The sequence below is a fragment of the Cebus imitator genome, unplaced genomic scaffold (genome assembly GCF_001604975.1).
Source record: "Cebus imitator isolate Cc_AM_T3 unplaced genomic scaffold, Cebus_imitator-1.0 Scaffold385, whole genome shotgun sequence".
Classification (NCBI taxonomy): domain Eukaryota; kingdom Metazoa; phylum Chordata; class Mammalia; order Primates; family Cebidae; genus Cebus; species Cebus imitator.
Window position 1 is genome coordinate 1669614 of NW_016107700.1, and position 16224 is coordinate 1685837.

General features: G+C 50.8%; 1 protein-coding gene across 4 annotated transcripts in view; it reads right to left on the minus strand.

The window, feature by feature from the left end:
- Positions 1-4820: 4820 nt before the first annotated feature.
- MFSD2A (major facilitator superfamily domain containing 2A) overlaps positions 4821-16224 on the minus strand; it is a 14542-nt gene continuing 3138 nt past the window's right edge. For 2 of the 4 annotated variants that reach the window (XM_037731163.1, XM_017507968.2), the window contains exons 3-14: positions 15613-15737; positions 9808-9931; positions 9593-9671; positions 9126-9283; positions 8409-8499; positions 8168-8289; positions 7930-8013; positions 7387-7470; positions 7182-7294; positions 6622-6765; positions 6354-6530; positions 4824-5271 (exon numbers count right to left, since the gene is read on the minus strand). In XM_037731163.1, coding sequence (XP_037587091.1) covers positions 5208-5271; positions 6354-6530; positions 6622-6765; positions 7182-7294; positions 7387-7470; positions 7930-8013; positions 8168-8289; positions 8409-8499; positions 9126-9283; positions 9593-9671; positions 9808-9931; positions 15613-15737 — 1365 coding nt within the window. In that variant the 3' untranslated portion in view covers positions 4824-5207. Of the gene's footprint in view, positions 5272-6353; positions 6531-6621; positions 6766-7181; positions 7295-7386; positions 7471-7929; positions 8014-8167; positions 8290-8408; positions 8500-9125; positions 9284-9592; positions 9672-9807; positions 9932-15612; positions 15738-16224 lie in introns of all 4 variants that reach the window. The other 2 variants (XM_017507967.1, XM_017507969.2) reach the window with 2 other exon arrangements.

Genomic DNA, 16224 nt, shown 5'->3' on the forward strand with positions numbered 1-16224 from the left:
CTAATGCAATTTATATTGCTTGTTTACACTGGCCAGTGAAATGTTCTATAGTAGTAGTGGTGACAGTGTGTAAGCTTGTCCATGACAGTGGAATTCCTAAGTGTGACTTCTTCTCGATTTTTCTGAAAATGTTACAAACAAGTGACAAGTGAATTTTTTTGTCCTCAAGCTTGCTCGTGTGTGCTGTGCTTAGAAGTGCCACTCATTGTTTCCCGAGATGGAAATCTAGGCGTCGCTGGGCTCCATGGCTCATACCTGCAATCCCAGCACTTTGGGAAGCCGAGGGCTTAAGCCCAGGAGTTTGAGACCAGCCTTGGCAAGATAGCGAGACCTCGTCTCTACAAAAAAATCAAAAACATGAGGCAGGAGGATCCCTGAAGCTCGGGAGATGGAGGCTGCAGTGAGCCATGATCATGCCACTGCCCTCCTGCCTGGGCGACAGTGAGACATTGTCTCAAAAACAAACAAACAAAAAAGAAATATAGACATCACTCTTTTTTTCTTTACTGCTAACTAGAATAACTAGTTTAAGACATCACTTTCGTACTCTCTCCCCCTCTCCCTCTTCATCTCAGTTGCATCCAGTCCTACCAGCTGCCAAACCAGTCCTCTTCTATCTTCGCTGCCTCCATTCGTCTTGTGCTCATCAATACCATTCATTCTTGGAACATTACATGAGCAGCCTCTTCATTAGCCTTCCAGCTTCCCCTTTCACCTCCTCCAATTCTTTCTCCTCAGAGCAGCTGATAGGTCTTTCTATACTCTTAATCCATCATATGGCTTCCCTAATTAAAACTCTTCAATGGCCTCCCTCTGCTCTTAGGATAAGGACCAAAATGCTTAACATAACCCACAAAGCCATGTTGTAGACCATCTGCCTCTGCCTTCATCCTCAGCCTCATCTGCACTGCCTTCCCTCAATCTTTGTGCTCCAGCCAACTGGCCTTTCTGTTCCTTGACTCCACCATGATCTCCTTGGCTTCTGGGCTTTAGCACATGCTGTTCCTTCTCCCTGAAATACTCTCTTACTCCCCTCCTCTGTTTGCCTGGCTAACTCTTACTCTTTCTTCAGACCTCAGGCCAGGAGCTCTCAACCTTCTCTGATACTGCTACACGTGTTCAAAGCTCCCTCCTCTTCCCTGTAACATTCATGACATTCATGTTCATGGTTTCTCAAGGCAGCGAAAAAGTCTGTAAAGGCAGGATTCTGTTGTCTCTCCATACTCAGAACAGAGCCCGTCACATAGTTGCTCACTCAGTACTTGTTGCAGAAACTAATCTTCCTTTCAAGCAGGATTACTTGGCCCACACTTTGTAGACAGAAAGCTTTCAATGTGTGCCTACCCAGCCTGAGCCACCAACAAGCTATCATATGAGCCTCTGAATGTTCTCTTCCACCCAATTTTTACTCCTCCCTAATCAATTTTCTGCACAGTGTCAAGAAAACATTTGTTTGTTTTTATTTCTATGGGGCAATGTTTTTTAAAAACAATTTACTTTTCTGTTTAAATGCCTTCAGTGGCTTTTTGGCTGCTTTCAAAATAAAATTCCAATTCTCACCCTGGGCCAAAAGGCCCTGGAGGATCTGGCTCCTGTGCACCTCCCCAACCCCAACTCGTACCGCCTACCTTCCCATTCACTGCACTCTGCTTTTCTGTTTTCTTTTCTTTTCCCTTCTTTTTCTTTTGAGATGGAGTCTTACTCTGTCACCCAGGCTGGAGTGCAGTGGCACGATCTTGGCTCGCTGCAAGCTCTACTTCCTGGGTTCAAGCAATTCTCCTGTCTCAGCCTCCTAAGTAGCTGGGACTACAGGTGCCTGCCACCACACCTGGCTAATTTTTGTATTTTCTAGTAGAGATAGGTTTCACCATATTGGTGAGGGTGGTCTCAAACTCCAGACCTCAGGGAACCACCTGCCTCGGCCTCCCAAAGTGCTGAGACTACAGGTGTGAGCAACCATGCCTGGCTTCATTCACTACACTCTGGCCACACTGGTCTCCTTCCTGTCCTTTGAATAGTCCGAGCTCTTTGGGCCCTTGAGGTCTGTGTTGTCTCCTCTACCTGCAATGCTTTCCCTCTAAATTCTCCTCACATTTGGCTAATTCCTATCCTTTATGAATATCACTTTCTTTTTCTTTCTTTCTCTTTTTTTTAAATTAATTTTTTTTTTTTTTTTTTTAGAGATGAGGTCTCTCTATGTTGCCTAGGCTGGTCTCGAACTCCTGAGCTCAAGCGATCCTTCCACCTTAGCCTCCCAAAGTGCTAGGTTTATGGGTATAAGCCACTGTGCACAGCCAAATGTTACTTTCTCAGGACATTCTTTTCTGAGCACTTAAAGAAGCTCCATACCAGTTCCCTCCATCACATTACCTTGCTTATTACTTTCATGGTGCTTACTACAATCTGAAATTATTTAGTTGTCATTGATCCCCACCGAGAATGCAAGCTCTATTTTGTTCCCCACTTCATCTTCAGAGCCTAGTTGGTGTATGACATATAGTAGACTCATTGTAAATACCTGTTTGGATCAACGGAATCGATATTCCAAAACAGTGGCAGATCTGGAATTCCTTCTTTGAAATGCGGAGGCATTGCTCCTTTCTTCCAGAAGGTGGCACTAAAGCTGCAGCTGGTCCTTGGCAGAGGTGTGGGTGGGCTGTGCAGGTGGCAAGACAGGGCAGCAGGGCCGAGTGAAGAGGGAGAGTCAGGGTTTGTTGTAGCCATGCTGGATGCAAGCATAGAGGAAGTCAATATGGCTCTTCTCCCAAAGAATAAGTAGGTATGATCTGTCCAGAAGGGACCTAGAGTAGCCAACGACCCAAGAGACATTGCTTTCCCTCTTCACCCATCTGTCCCACCCCCAAAGTGACCTCCATGAATTCCACAGGGGATCTTGGAAGAGGAGAGCAATTTTCTGTGAGTGTGAAACTGGAGAGAAGCAAGGCGTTCAAGTCTAAATCCCCATAGGATGTTTGGGGGAAATTGTGACCTGGAGAGAAGCGTCATAGTGGGCCAGTGGGAGTTAGGTCTGATGCCCAGCCAAAGCCTGCTCTTCTCACAGCTCCCATTCACTCAGATCCACGTGCCTGCCTCACCCCACCATGCCTTGCCCTGGGCTTGGTGTGGGAGACCATGATGAAGTGGACGAACCCTTAGAGGTGTCCCAAAGGCAGAGGGACAGAGACTACTTCAGAGAGGCTTGCTGGAGTCAAGACACATTGGATGGGTGTCTGCCAGGTGGAGCTGAAGCAGGTGTATCCCAGGGCCAGCCAGGGGACCTGCAAGAAGAGTGGTATCTAGATCTGGGCCTGGGGAGGTCAGTAGGGGTCTCAGACAGGAACTTGCAGAAGGGTTTCTAGGAAACTTCTTGTTTTGTTTGAGACAGGGTCTCCCTCTGTTCCCCAGGATGGAGTGTGGTGGTGCAATCGTAGGTCACTGCAGCCTCAGGCTCCTGTGTTCAAGAGATACTCCTGCTTCAGCCGCCTGAGTAGCTGGAACTATAAAGTACAAACCACCACACCTGGCTAATTGGTTTTTCTTTTATAGAATCTGGGTCTCACTATGTTGCCCAGGCTGGTCTTAAACCCCTGGTCTCACAATCCTCACAACTCAGCCTCCCCAGTAGCTGGGATTACAGGCAGAGCCACTACCCCCAGCTTACAGAAATGTTTCTAAACAGGAGAGCTGTGTTATCTTGGATGGTTTGCAGAAAGGACTATCCAAGCTAGTTTGATCTCCTCACCTTCTTTCTGAAAACTACCCAAGATAACTCATACTGAAATTGGCTACAGTGGGAGCTATTCACACCGTGGAAATCACCTAGTGTTCCCAACTAGGCTTTCTCCACCACCCTCTTCCTCACTGGAGGCATTTGTTTTATTTTGTCACCAGTGTATCCGTGATGAGATCCTCCCTCATCTGATACACACATCCAGCAGGTACATTCTCACCTTTCAATACCATCAATAACAGTTGTGGAGAAAGAACCACAGGTCTCCAGGGACACCATTGGCCTCCAGTCCTGCCAGCCCTGTAGGCTCAGGCATGCACCAGGCAGGAAGCACAGTGTACGGGGCACAGCCAGGGCAAGTGTCTGTCTGCTGGTCCCTGGTCATTCTCAGGCACAAGGAAGTAGATAGTGGTGACTATGGTACTGGAGTCTTACAGAGTTGGGATGAAATTTCAATTAGGTCACTCAAGGCTATGTGACTTTAGCTAAATCCCTCTCTACACTGGGGTGTTCTTATCTTTCTCTCTTTTTTTTTTGAGACAGAGTCTTGCTCTGTTACCGAGGCTAGAGTGCAGTGTTGCGATCTCAGCTCACTGCAACCTCCACCTCCTGAGTTCAAGCGAGTCTTCTGCCTCACCCTCCCAAGTAGCTGGGATTACAGGCACCTTCCACCATGCCTGGCTATCTTATCTTTCAAATAGACACAGTCCTGAATTAGCAAGAGGCCGGGTGCAGTGGCTCACACCTGTGATCCCACTACCTTGGGAGGCTAATGCGGGAGGATTGCTGGCGTCCAATGGGAAAAACTGGCCTGGGCAGTATAGTGAGATCCCCATCTCTCCACAAAATTTAAAAATCAGCCAGGTGTGGAGGTACACACCTATAGTCCTAGCTACTCGGCTGGGTGAAGCAGGATTGCCTGAACCTGGGAGGCAGATTGCGAGTGAGCCAAGATTGCGCCACTTCACTCCAGCCACACTGTCAGATATGTTCTCCCCCACCCAGTAGCATCTGGGGCTCAGTGTGTCCTAACCGAGTCTTAAGGCAGAAGGGCTCAGTAAGTGGCTGAGGACACAGACAGAAACAGGCAGCTGTTTTCCAGCTTTTATGAAAATTAATAACATTAATAGCTCACAGACATATACATACACACACATCACTATGTACAGTCATTAAGTTATTAATTCTGTTCTGTAAAAAAAAGGTTTCTACATTAGTGTTCCAGGCTAGGCCTGAGCAGTCCTTGGCATATTCACAGTGGCAGCCCCAGGGCTCGGCCCCATGGGCGGGCAGAGGGGAGGCAGGAGGCCACAGAGTAGCCGGCCCTGCAGTGAGCACAGCAAGTGTCCTGGGCCACCTTCTTGAGCCTTCAGTTCCTTTCCTGGCACCTGCAGTCCAGCTGCTCAGCAAGCGGGCAGACAGGTCCTGATCCCTCATGTGGTCTTCTGCGTGGTAGCTTCGGGCAACATGGTGGGCCCTAGAGGATGCTAGCCAGCTCTGTGGAGTCTGTTTCTGAGCAGCCAGAGCTGCTGGCTTCATCCCTGCAAGAGCCAGAGGAGATGGGTTGGAGGAAGTATCCATCCTTACCCCTCCCCTGCCCCACCTGCCTCCTTCCTCATGTGATCTCGGGCCTGCTGTCGGACTAAAGTGAACCCCAGGACACAGAGTTTGCTCACTCCCACTTTCAGCCCAGAAACTGCTGGTTGGTCTGTTTACTGTCCTTGCTGCACACAGGGCACCGCAAACCCCAGAACTACACCCTCGCCTAGGCTGGCTGATGAACTGGCATGACTCACTCCACTCTGCCCCCTGGTTTCCCCAAATGCAGGGTTCAGACCACACTCGAGGTCCTGCATGCCAGGAGCTGATAAAGAGTAGGGGCCCTGGGGCTGGAATGCTGAGGCTCAAATCCCAGCTCTGTCCCGTTCAGCTGGGCCAGGTACTCCTCCTGCTGAAACCTCAGCTTCTTCACCTGCAGAGGGGCAACCTGAAGAGCCTGATACTTAGGGTTGTTGGAGGGGTATGGGAGGTCATGGATGCATGTGTCCTATAACAAGCTTCTTAAGGGCAGAGGTTTTTGTCTTGTTCACTAGAGCAATCAATGCCTAGCGCACAGTAGGCAGACAGGATGTATCTGTTTTTGTTTTATTTATTTATTTTTGAGATGGAGTTTCACTCTTGTCACCCAGGCTGGAGTGCAATGGCATGATCTCAGCTCACTGCAACCTTCCCCTCCTGGGTTCTAGTGATTCTCCTGCTTCAGTCTCCCGAATAGCTAGGATTACAGGCATGCGCCACCACGCCTGGCTAATTTTGTGTTTTTAGTAGAGACGGGGTTTCACCATGTTGACTAACTAGGCTGGTCACAAACTCCTGTTCTCGTGATCTACCCACCTCGGCCTCCCAAAGTGCTGGGATTACAGGTGTGAGCCACCGTGCCCAGCCCGTATTTGTTGAATAAAGGTAAAACTACTCAACAGTGCCTGGCGTGTACTTAAGTGTTAGCACTGTCCAGAGAAGACCTGCAGGGGGTGAGTCTGGACTTGGCCACAGGAGGCACAAATTGAGGGCTTAGACACCATGACGTCCCCTTCTCCAGCATCCTGTCCCCCCCCCAACTCACCTCAGTGCCTGCAGGGCTTTTTTATTCTGCCGCCGCCTCTCCTCATCAATGGGGTACAGTTTGAAGAGCAGCAGGCCCAGCAGGATGAGAACTATGGGCGCCATGGTCACAAGCATGTTCAGTGTAAACTTAACATGTTCTGGCTGGGAGCAGCTAAGGGTCTTGTACCCTGCAAAGCTGTGGGACCCAGGGGGCAGGAGAGTGGTGAAGATGGGGCACCTGGGGCCTGGCCCTGCTCAGTCCTGCCCCAGGTCCCCACCCCACTCACTGGAGACTGAGGGTGGAAATGCCCAGTGACACTCCAGAGGCAAACTTGGTGAAGAAGACATAGAAGGAGAAGAAGATGGGCTCGGTTCCATGGAAGTGGGGCTGCTTCAGATGGAAGTCGTCAATGACGTCAGGCAGCATGGACCTGCGCAGAGTGGTGACAGCCATGAGGACCGACCCACCTGATGGGCCTGTGTGTTAATGAGAAGAGGTGGCCTTCTGGAAGCTTGCAGTACCATGGGCACACAGCTTAGTGAGGAGATGGCACCTTCACACAAATAAGAGAAGGCCTCTTGCTGTAAGAGAAAGTACCCCTGCCTGCAGGAACTCAGCTTGGCAAGTGGAGCACAGGCCAGATTAGAGCCCCCCTTTTTCACTCTGACTAGGTGTCCTTGCAAAGTTCACTACCTATACAACTGTACAGTACAGACCTTCCCCACTCCCAATCTTGACCCACAGAATGGCTTATGGGAGAAACCCCCACAGAACTCTCCCCAAGGAGCTTCAAAGCTGGGGACTAGGGGCCGGAGATACCCGAGGAGGGGGCCTGTATATACCTACCAGGGTAATAAGAAGGCAGCTGCCACACTGATGCCAGCTGCCACAGCTACCACATATGTGACGATGAGGTTACTCTCCATAAGGGCCACCAAGATGAGAAATGGCACTGCTGACTGGGTGACGGGGTGCAGAAAGATGAGTCAGCTGGGAGGTTCCCACCAGACATCCCAACTCATTCCAAGCTCTTCCCTTCAGCCCTACTCACTGAGATCCCAACATAGACAGCTGTCTTCTTGCCAAACCGGGTCAGGAACCACTGCCAGACGGGAATGGTGAAGGTGGCGGAGAGCTGTGGATGGACAAAAGGTTAAAGGGAGGTGGTTTAGAGGCACAGAGCTCCTCCTGCCCTTCCCAGGACCCCAAAGGGGCCCTCAGCCCCGCCCAAGAGCATCCAGATGACGTCATGTGAGCAGCAAGGAAGTTGACAGGCACCTTTGATTGCTCCCCAGGGGAGCTCAGAGCCGCTCCAGGCCCACCTCATCTGCTGCCCTCGCAAACCTCTGAGCAAAGCTCCTGGTGTCCTCATGTCCTCACCCTTGTTTTTGCTGTGCTCTCTACTTGAACATCTCACCTCAAACTCTTTCTCTGATAGTCCCACCTATGCGAGGTCCAACCAAATATTCTGAGAAGCCTCCCTCATCCTTTCATGACCTCAGGCCAGCCTGAGAAACGCCCTCTGCCTGTCCCAAGAACCATCCTATTCCACTTTAGCCCAGCCTGCCTGCCCCCACTCAGGCCCCACACTCACCATGATGGCCAGGAGTAGATTCTGGAATTCGTTGCGGAAGCCCAAGGTATAGGTGCAAAACAAGACAAAGTTCCCCTCCACCAGCTGGGCATGGGGCAAGGTAGGGAAGGAAATGCAATGAAGGAGGTGATGCTGGGGCTGAGCCTCCCCTTTACGTCCCCCATGCTCCAGAGAGCTCTGCTCACCCTACTCCCATTACACCCCCTTCTTAGGCTGAGCATGTCAGACCCCCACTCACCATGAAAGCCAAGGAGGTGAAGAGGAAGCCAGTAATCAGCTTGATGTATGGGCCGTGGCTCATGACCAGCCGGAGGCCCTGGAAGTAGGCGATCGGCTCAGCCTGCTTGGCTTCATAGGGTTCTGGGGGCCAGAGGGGACAGTGAGGAAGGAGCAGAAGCCCCTCCCAAAGCCTGAGGGCCAGGCAAAAAGACACAGCCACCTATGCTGGGGCCTGCACCCCTTTCTAGGCACTCCCTTACCTCTCCGCTCCCGCACGCCCAGGGTCAAGATGACAGCACAGATGACATAGATAAAGGCAATGACCCCCGCTGCCAGCAGGTATGCATTTTGCTATAAGGAGGTGAAGGTGACATACAAGGATGGTCAGTCTGAGCTCATCCCAGCAGCCCCAGTCCCAGCAGCCCCACTCAATGATCTTGGGCCAGTCCCCTCCCCTCTGAGAGCCTCCTGTCTCCATCTGTGAAATGAGAGGATCGTCCCAGGACTGCTGTTGCTTCCCAAGGCTGGACAGTTAGCTGTCACAGAGAAACCAGGCTGGCTGGGTTCAGCCCTCACACCTGTAATCCTAGCACTTCGGAAGGCCGAGGCAGGAGGATCGCTTAAGCCCAAGAGTTTGAGGCCAGCCTGGGCAACTTGGCAAGACCCCATGTCTACAAATAATAATAAAAGAAAAAAAAAAACAAAAACAACCAGGCTGTGGGGTCTGACAGATCAGAATTCAAATCTTCCCAAATCTCTGCAGTTCACTAACTTTATGACTCTAAGCAATTTACTCAGCCTCTCTAAGTTTCAGTTTCCTTTTCTGCAAAGTAGGTATATTGGGTCTATTCATTGTTATGTATACCAAAGGCCCAACATTTATTTAATAAACACTAGCTGTTACTATCTTCAGGATGACTACAAACTGCCTCGCTGTTCCTCATCTCCCCAAATCCCTGCCCTGCCTGGGGCCTCACCGTTTCTCTGTGTGAGGTGATGTAATGTGTACCGTTGGTACTTTGTGAAGCCTCTGCAGAGCTATTGTGGTCCTGGAAACAAGGCATGTCTGCTTGGCCCACAATTTGCCCCTGGATCGCCGTGCCCAGCACTGTGCCCAGCACTTCCACAGTCATCCCTAGACAGGAGAAAAGGAGGTGTTTTGGAGGCGCCTCATGGATTGTGGGCCCAGGGAGGAAGGTCACATGGATGGGAGCCCAGCTGTAGCTCCAGGCAGGGTGGGTAGAGGTGTGGGGCAGGGGACACCTTGGCCCGAACACATACGCACCTCTCCAGGTTTCACCTGAGCAATAAGGGAATTGACTCGTATTTAAGATGGTTTCACACCCACACTCTAGAGCAGAGTGAAGAGCTGGGTCCACCAGGGAAGAAGTGTGGCTAGAGGGTCCCTGGAGGGTGGGGTCAGGTGGGCTGGGGAGAGACTCACGATAGGCGGTGGCCGAATCCCGCTCAGTCTGCTCGGTGCTGATGAACATGGTAAGAGCCGAGTAGGGAACGTGGAAACACTGGCATGGAAGACAGGCCCTTGGCCGGTCAGGCGGACAGACTCACCAGTGTAGCTTCCGGCACCAACCCCGGGGGCTCCAAGGACCACCCTCCCCCTGGCCCCTAGAAACAACCAGGGGAGGTGCCCACACTCACCGTGACCAGCGTCTCAAAGAGGCAATAGAAAAGCAGGTACCAATAGGTCTGGCCCTGTGGGATGTCAGGCACGAACCAGATGAGGAAGTAGGCTATGACTGCCAGGGGTGTGGAGAAGATGATCCTGAGGAAGAGGAGGGTGTGAGTGGAGGCCGGAGCCCAGGAGCCAAGCCCAGCCGACTGCTGCGCCTCACAGGGTCTTCTTTCCTTCCCTGTCCTCCTGCGAATCCACCCACCCTGGGGCCTCTGGGAAGAGGCTGATGGCCAAGCCCGGAATGGCAGATGGGAACTGGGCCCCCAGACTGAAATCCTAGGCATGGGGTGTGAGGTCAGACCCTGAGTCTCTTCCACAGGCAGCCTCTAATGGGCTGAGGGAGCTGACAGGATTCCAAGACCTCAGGTGGCCAGGCAAGGAGCACAGAGAAGGAGCAGCCCTAATCCCTGTGTTCTCACGTGAACACACCCCATTCACACACACCCTCCATTCATACACATGCCCATTCACACACACACCATTCGCACACCCATTCACACACACAATCACACACACACACCATTCACACACACCCATTCACACACACCCTCCATTCACACACACCCTTCGCACACACCACACACACCCATTCACACACACACCATTCACACACCATTCGCACATACACATTCACACACACACACCATTCACACACACGCCCTTTCACAAACACACACCATTTACACACACCCATTCACACACACACCATTCACACACACCCCATTCACACACACATCATTCACACACATGCCCACTCACACACACACCATTCACACACACCCCATTCACACACACACCCATTCACACACACATCATTCACACACATGCCCACTCACACACACACACACCTCATTCACACACACTAGTCACACACACACACCATTCACACACACCCCCATTCAGACACACATCATTCACACACGTCCCCATTCACACGCACACCATTCACACACACGCCATTCATACACACACCCCATCACACACACATCAGTCTTCACACACACACACCATTCACACACACAGGGAAGCTGGTGTGATGGAGAGAGGCCAGCTCCAAGTGAAGGAAAGCTGAAGGCCCAGGTGGGCAAATGGTTGCCTTTCCCACGTGAGTTCCACACCATCACAAGGGATTAGATGTCAGGATGAACTAACTCCATGGCATCAGTGCAGCAAGGCAGCACAGGCCATGGTAAAGCGGAAGGCCTTTTAAGCCACTCTTCAGGGATTTGATTCTAGCTCCACTGACTAACTATAAAACTTAGTCTTGGGAAGTTATTTAAATTATCTGAAGCTCATTTCCTCATTTGTGAAGTGAGAGTAGTAATAGCACATAACTTACACTCAGCATTCCCTAAGAAAGATTACGTTCCAACTATAGCCTGGGTGCTATTCTAATTACTTAGGATATACCAGAGGACAGATTTAAAAAAATCATTGCCCTTGTAGAACTTACATTAGCTGGCAAACAGAAAAATTTACACAATTTAAAAGTGATATATATCATTCAATCTTCATAAGGAATAAAATTCTGACACATGCTACAACATAGATGAACCTTGAGGACATTAAGCCAAGGAAAATCAGCCATACACAAAAAGATAAATATTGTGTGATTGAACTCATGAGGTACCTAGAGGGGTCAAATTCATGAAGACAGTCGAATAGTGGCTGCTAGGGGATGTGAGGAGAGGGGAATGGGGAATTAGTGTCTGGTATGTACAGAGCTTCAGTTTGGGAAGATGTAAACGGATGGATGGCGGTGATGATGGTGACAAAGTGAATGTACTTAGGCTGGGCACGGTGGCTCACACCTGTAATCCCAGCACTTTGGGAGACCAAGGTGGGTGGATCACCTGAGGTCGGGAGCTTGAGACCAGCCTGGCCAACAAACCCCATCTCTACTCAAAATACAAAAATTAGCTGGGCATGGTGGTGCACAACTGTAATCCCAGCTACTCAGGAGACCGAGGCAGCAGAATCGCTTGAACCTAGGGGGTAGAGGTTGCAGTGAGCCAAGATCACACCACTGCACTCCAGCCTGGGTGACAGAGTGAGACCCTGTCTCAAAAAAAAAAAAAAAAAAGACTCTTGATTATTACATCCTTAACGTGGAATGTTGAAACTGCACTGCCCAAAAAAGAAATATTCGAGAACCAACAGGTTTGTATGCCTGCTATTAAAAAAAAATGCCACTGAACTGTACCCTTGAAAACGGCTATAATGGCAGTGGCACATGCCTGCTGTCCCCAGGAGTTTGAGTCCAGCCTGGGCAACATAGCAAGATCCTGTCTCTGAAACATTTTTTAATGGTTATGGTAAATTTTACATTACATATACTTTACCATAGTTTTACAAAAAGGTTATAGAACATGTTGGGAGATGATTGCTATGAAGAAAAGGAATAAAACTGGCCCCAGGGGACTAGAATAAGGGTGCAGTTCACAACTGGGTGGCAGAGTAGGCCTCACTGAGAAGGTGGCATCTGTGCCAAGGTCTGAATGAGAGGAGGGAGTCGGCCTTGAATCACCTGAGGCAAGAGTAGGCCGGGCAAAGGGAATAGTTGGTGCAAAGGTCCTCGGAAGAGGAAGAGCAAGGCCAGGAGGGCTGGAGTGAGGAAAGCAGGGCAGATGAAATTAGGAGATGGCGCAGGAGTAGAAATGGACTCCCGAAAGGCCATTGGAGGTGGCTTGGTTCTAGTTTACAGGATTGAAGTAACTTTCAGACTTGGTCAACACTAAAATGTCAAACTGTTTGGGACACTGAGTGCTATCATGATCTCATCAGGGAAGCTCAGCAGGAGAGTTGGCATGCGTAACTAGTGCACGTGCGTAACTGGTCCCACACCAGGGAGCCACCGAAACCCCGGGCTGGGAAGGAGAACTCAGGCCCAGTTGCTGCATCTCAGCCTCCCCATGGGATCCTGCTGACACCTGGCCTCTCACACAGTGGCCCCAAGAACTCTAGGAAAAGTGACTGTCAAAGTTTTTCTGGTTTGGCCAGGAAAGATGGCTCAAACCTGTAATCCCAGCACTTTAAGAGGCTGGGGCAGGAGCTCTGCTTGAGGTTGGGAGTTTAAGACCAGCCAGGACAACATAGCAAGACCCCACCTTTCTCTCTCTTTCTCTCTCTCTCTCTCTCTCTATATATATATATATGTGTATGTGTGTGTGTGTGTGTGTGTATATATACACACACACACACACACATACACATATATATATATGTATGTGTGTGTGTGTGTGTGTGTATATATATACACACACACACACACACACATACATATATATATATATATATTAATTAAAAAAAGGAATAGAAAAGTCTTTCTGGTTTGAAGAAGAGGATTTGAATGTAGCCTCAGAGCAGGGGCTGCCCTGAAGGAGGAGAAGCCCAGGAGGAGAGGGCTACAGGGCTCATGAACCCTGATAGGCACAGTTTCTTCCTACACTGAAAGGAATGGGGGTTCCAAGTCCTCAGGCCTGGCCTGAGGAGGAGCCAGGTGGTGTGGATGGGGAGGTCTGGCCTGGCATGGTGGCTCATACCTCTAATCCCAGCACTTAGGGAAGCAGAGACAGGAGAATAGCTTGAGCCTAGGAGTTTGAGACCAGCCAGAGCAACACAGTCAGACCCCATTCTCCACAAAAAGGAAACAAAAGTTTGGACAGGGAGGTCATAGGTATAGCAGACCTTAGCCCACGAGCCATCCCACGTGCACGAATACACAGGCGCTGCCAGACACGGGACCTACCAGATCTGAAACCAGCCTGAAGGGCGCCAGCAACTTCCCCACGCTGGCTGCCACACCTGCCCAGCAAGAGTCCCTTAGTTTCTACACCCCACAGGGAGGGCCTGCCCGCCTCCACCTCTCCTGAATCTGTCTCCTCAGGGAATAAGAGCTCCTCGTCAGCCTTGGTCAAACACTCCATCCTCTGCTCATAGGCAGCTGAGCAGCTGCTGCTGAGGAGCCCAGTGTGACTGGGAGTAACCCGGCCTGCATGGGGCTGGCCCAGCAGCCGCCTCCCATTGGCTGGGCCTCATGAGGAGATGTGGCAGCAGAGCCCCGCCTTCCACTGGCTGCCAGGGAGGCGGGCACTGGGCCAAGTCTCATGGGCTGGCGCCGGGGGAGCCCTGAGCACCCTGCACAGGTAAGGCAGGCTGTCCTGCCCCTGGCCCTGAAGACTGGATCAAAGGCTCCAACCTGGGCCTTAGCCAGGGGTTGGCAGGATTGGGGTGGGTGGGGGGCCCCGTGGGAAAGGAAGCTGTGGCGGGGACAGGGGTTTCGGGAAGAGCTTTGAAGGCCGGAGGCCAGGTATGGGCGCCCCTGGGGCAGGAAGGCGCCCACTTAAGCCTGGATGTGCTGGAGATGAAAGGGGTATGCCCCCCCACGCCCTGAAGCAGGATGTCCTGGAGGGAACCAGAGCCCCGGCCTGACAGCCTGTCCTGTGCGTCTCCCCTGCCTTCTGATCTGTGGCACCACCTCCCCCTACCTTGCCCCACAGCCTGAAGCTGAGTAGCACAGGCTTTGTACCAAGGGAAAAGGTAATTTACGTCATCCAAGGTGCCAAAGGTTATGGGTTTGCTACCCTATTCCAGGTATTACCCCACCCCCTGCTCGGGGTGCCAAATTATATATGACTGCACTGTCAGGAGGGTCCCACTGGGAGGTGGAGATGCAGCAGGCTGTGCCTGAAGTCTGATTCCCAGCCCAGGACTCTGCAGTTCCCTTGGTGTGGCCTGTACGAGGGACCGCATGCCAGCTCTCCTACTGAGCTTCCCTGATGTGATCATCAGCGCTTAGTGTCCCAAGCAGTGATTGATATTTAGTATCACCTTATTTAAGTATCAAGATTACATCGACCTTATGAAGGAGAATTAAGCCAGGCACTGTTCTAAGAACGTTGAATAATAAAAACTAGTCCTCACCACAACTCTGTGAGATAGGCATAATTATTATCCCCATTTTATAGATGAAGAAACTTGAGACTCAGAGATGTGAAGTGACTCAGCTGTAAGTAGGGAAACTGGGATTTAAACCGGGGCAGGGGCCGGGCCTGGTGGTTCATGCCTGTAATCCTAACACTTTGGGTGGCTGGGGCGGGAGGACTCCTTGAACTCAGAAGTTCAAGACCAGCCTAGGCAACATAGTGAGACCCTGTCTCTACAACAATAATTAAAAAAATGAGCCAGGTGTGGTGGCACATGCCTGTAGTCCCAACTACTTGGAAGGCTGAGGTGAGAGGATCAGTTGAACTCAGGTATTCTAGGCTGTAGGGACTGATGATCACACCACTGCACTCCAGCCTGGGTGACATAATGAGACAAAAGAAAGAAAGAAAAGAAAGAAAGAGAGAGAGAGAGAAAGAGGAAGGAAGGAGGGAAAGAAAGAAAGAAGGAAAGAAAAGGAATGAAGAAAAAAAGAAAAAAAAAGAAAAGAAAAAGAAAAGAAGCCCAGGCAGGCTGGCTCCAGAGTGATAGAGTGGGAGAATTCAGAATTCCAGCTTCACCAAGGGGAATGAGTGGATCCTGGGGAGGAATGAGGCCAGAGCTGCCCAGCCTAGCCCTTTGGCTGGCCTGGAAGTGAGCTGGCTGAGTATTCCAGTGCCCATGCTCTGGGTAGCTGATGCCTTAAATGGGGTTTCAGCACCCTTGGGCTTTTGCCTCCTCCCTTCTCCTCACCCCCCCAGCCTGTGACAAGACAGCTAGAAGGACCAAGGAACAGATATGCTGGAAGTCTTGCCTTGTACCACCTCGAAAGAGCTTCTTCTACTCACCAGGGCATAAGGCGACCCAGGCAGGTCCAGGAGGATTTGCTGATGCAGAAGCCCACCAGGGGGTCTGTGATGGCATCCCAGGCTCGGCCCACAAACAGAATGATAGAGGCAGAGAAAGGGCCAACCTGGAATGGGGAGAAGCAAAAGACAACTTCCTCATCCTTCTATTCGCCTCAACTGTCATTGGTAGGCAGAAGCAGAGGCTCCCTCCCTGTCTCAGCCAGGACCTTGTGACCCTGAGCTGCTCCCACGTGGGCCTTACACATCTTCACTTGCCTCGTTAATCATGACACTAGCATTTCTCCAAAAACAGTAGCACTCAGCGCCTTCTTAGAAGCTTTCCCAGATCTGTCCCCTTAATGGCTTCCCTCCACTGCCCTTGAAGACATTTCCATCAATTCAAATGAATCCACAAACATTTCCTTCCCTCCCTCTCTCAGCCCTGAGCCTCTGACAACCTGATATCAGAATGAGCAATCATGGAGTAAACACAGTGTGCTTCAATGTCCCCATCTGTACAATGGGAGTTATGAGCTCTATCTGACATGTTCAAGCTCTATCTTGGATGTGGAAGAAGGACTCTATAGATGCTTTTTTTTTTTTTTTTTTTTT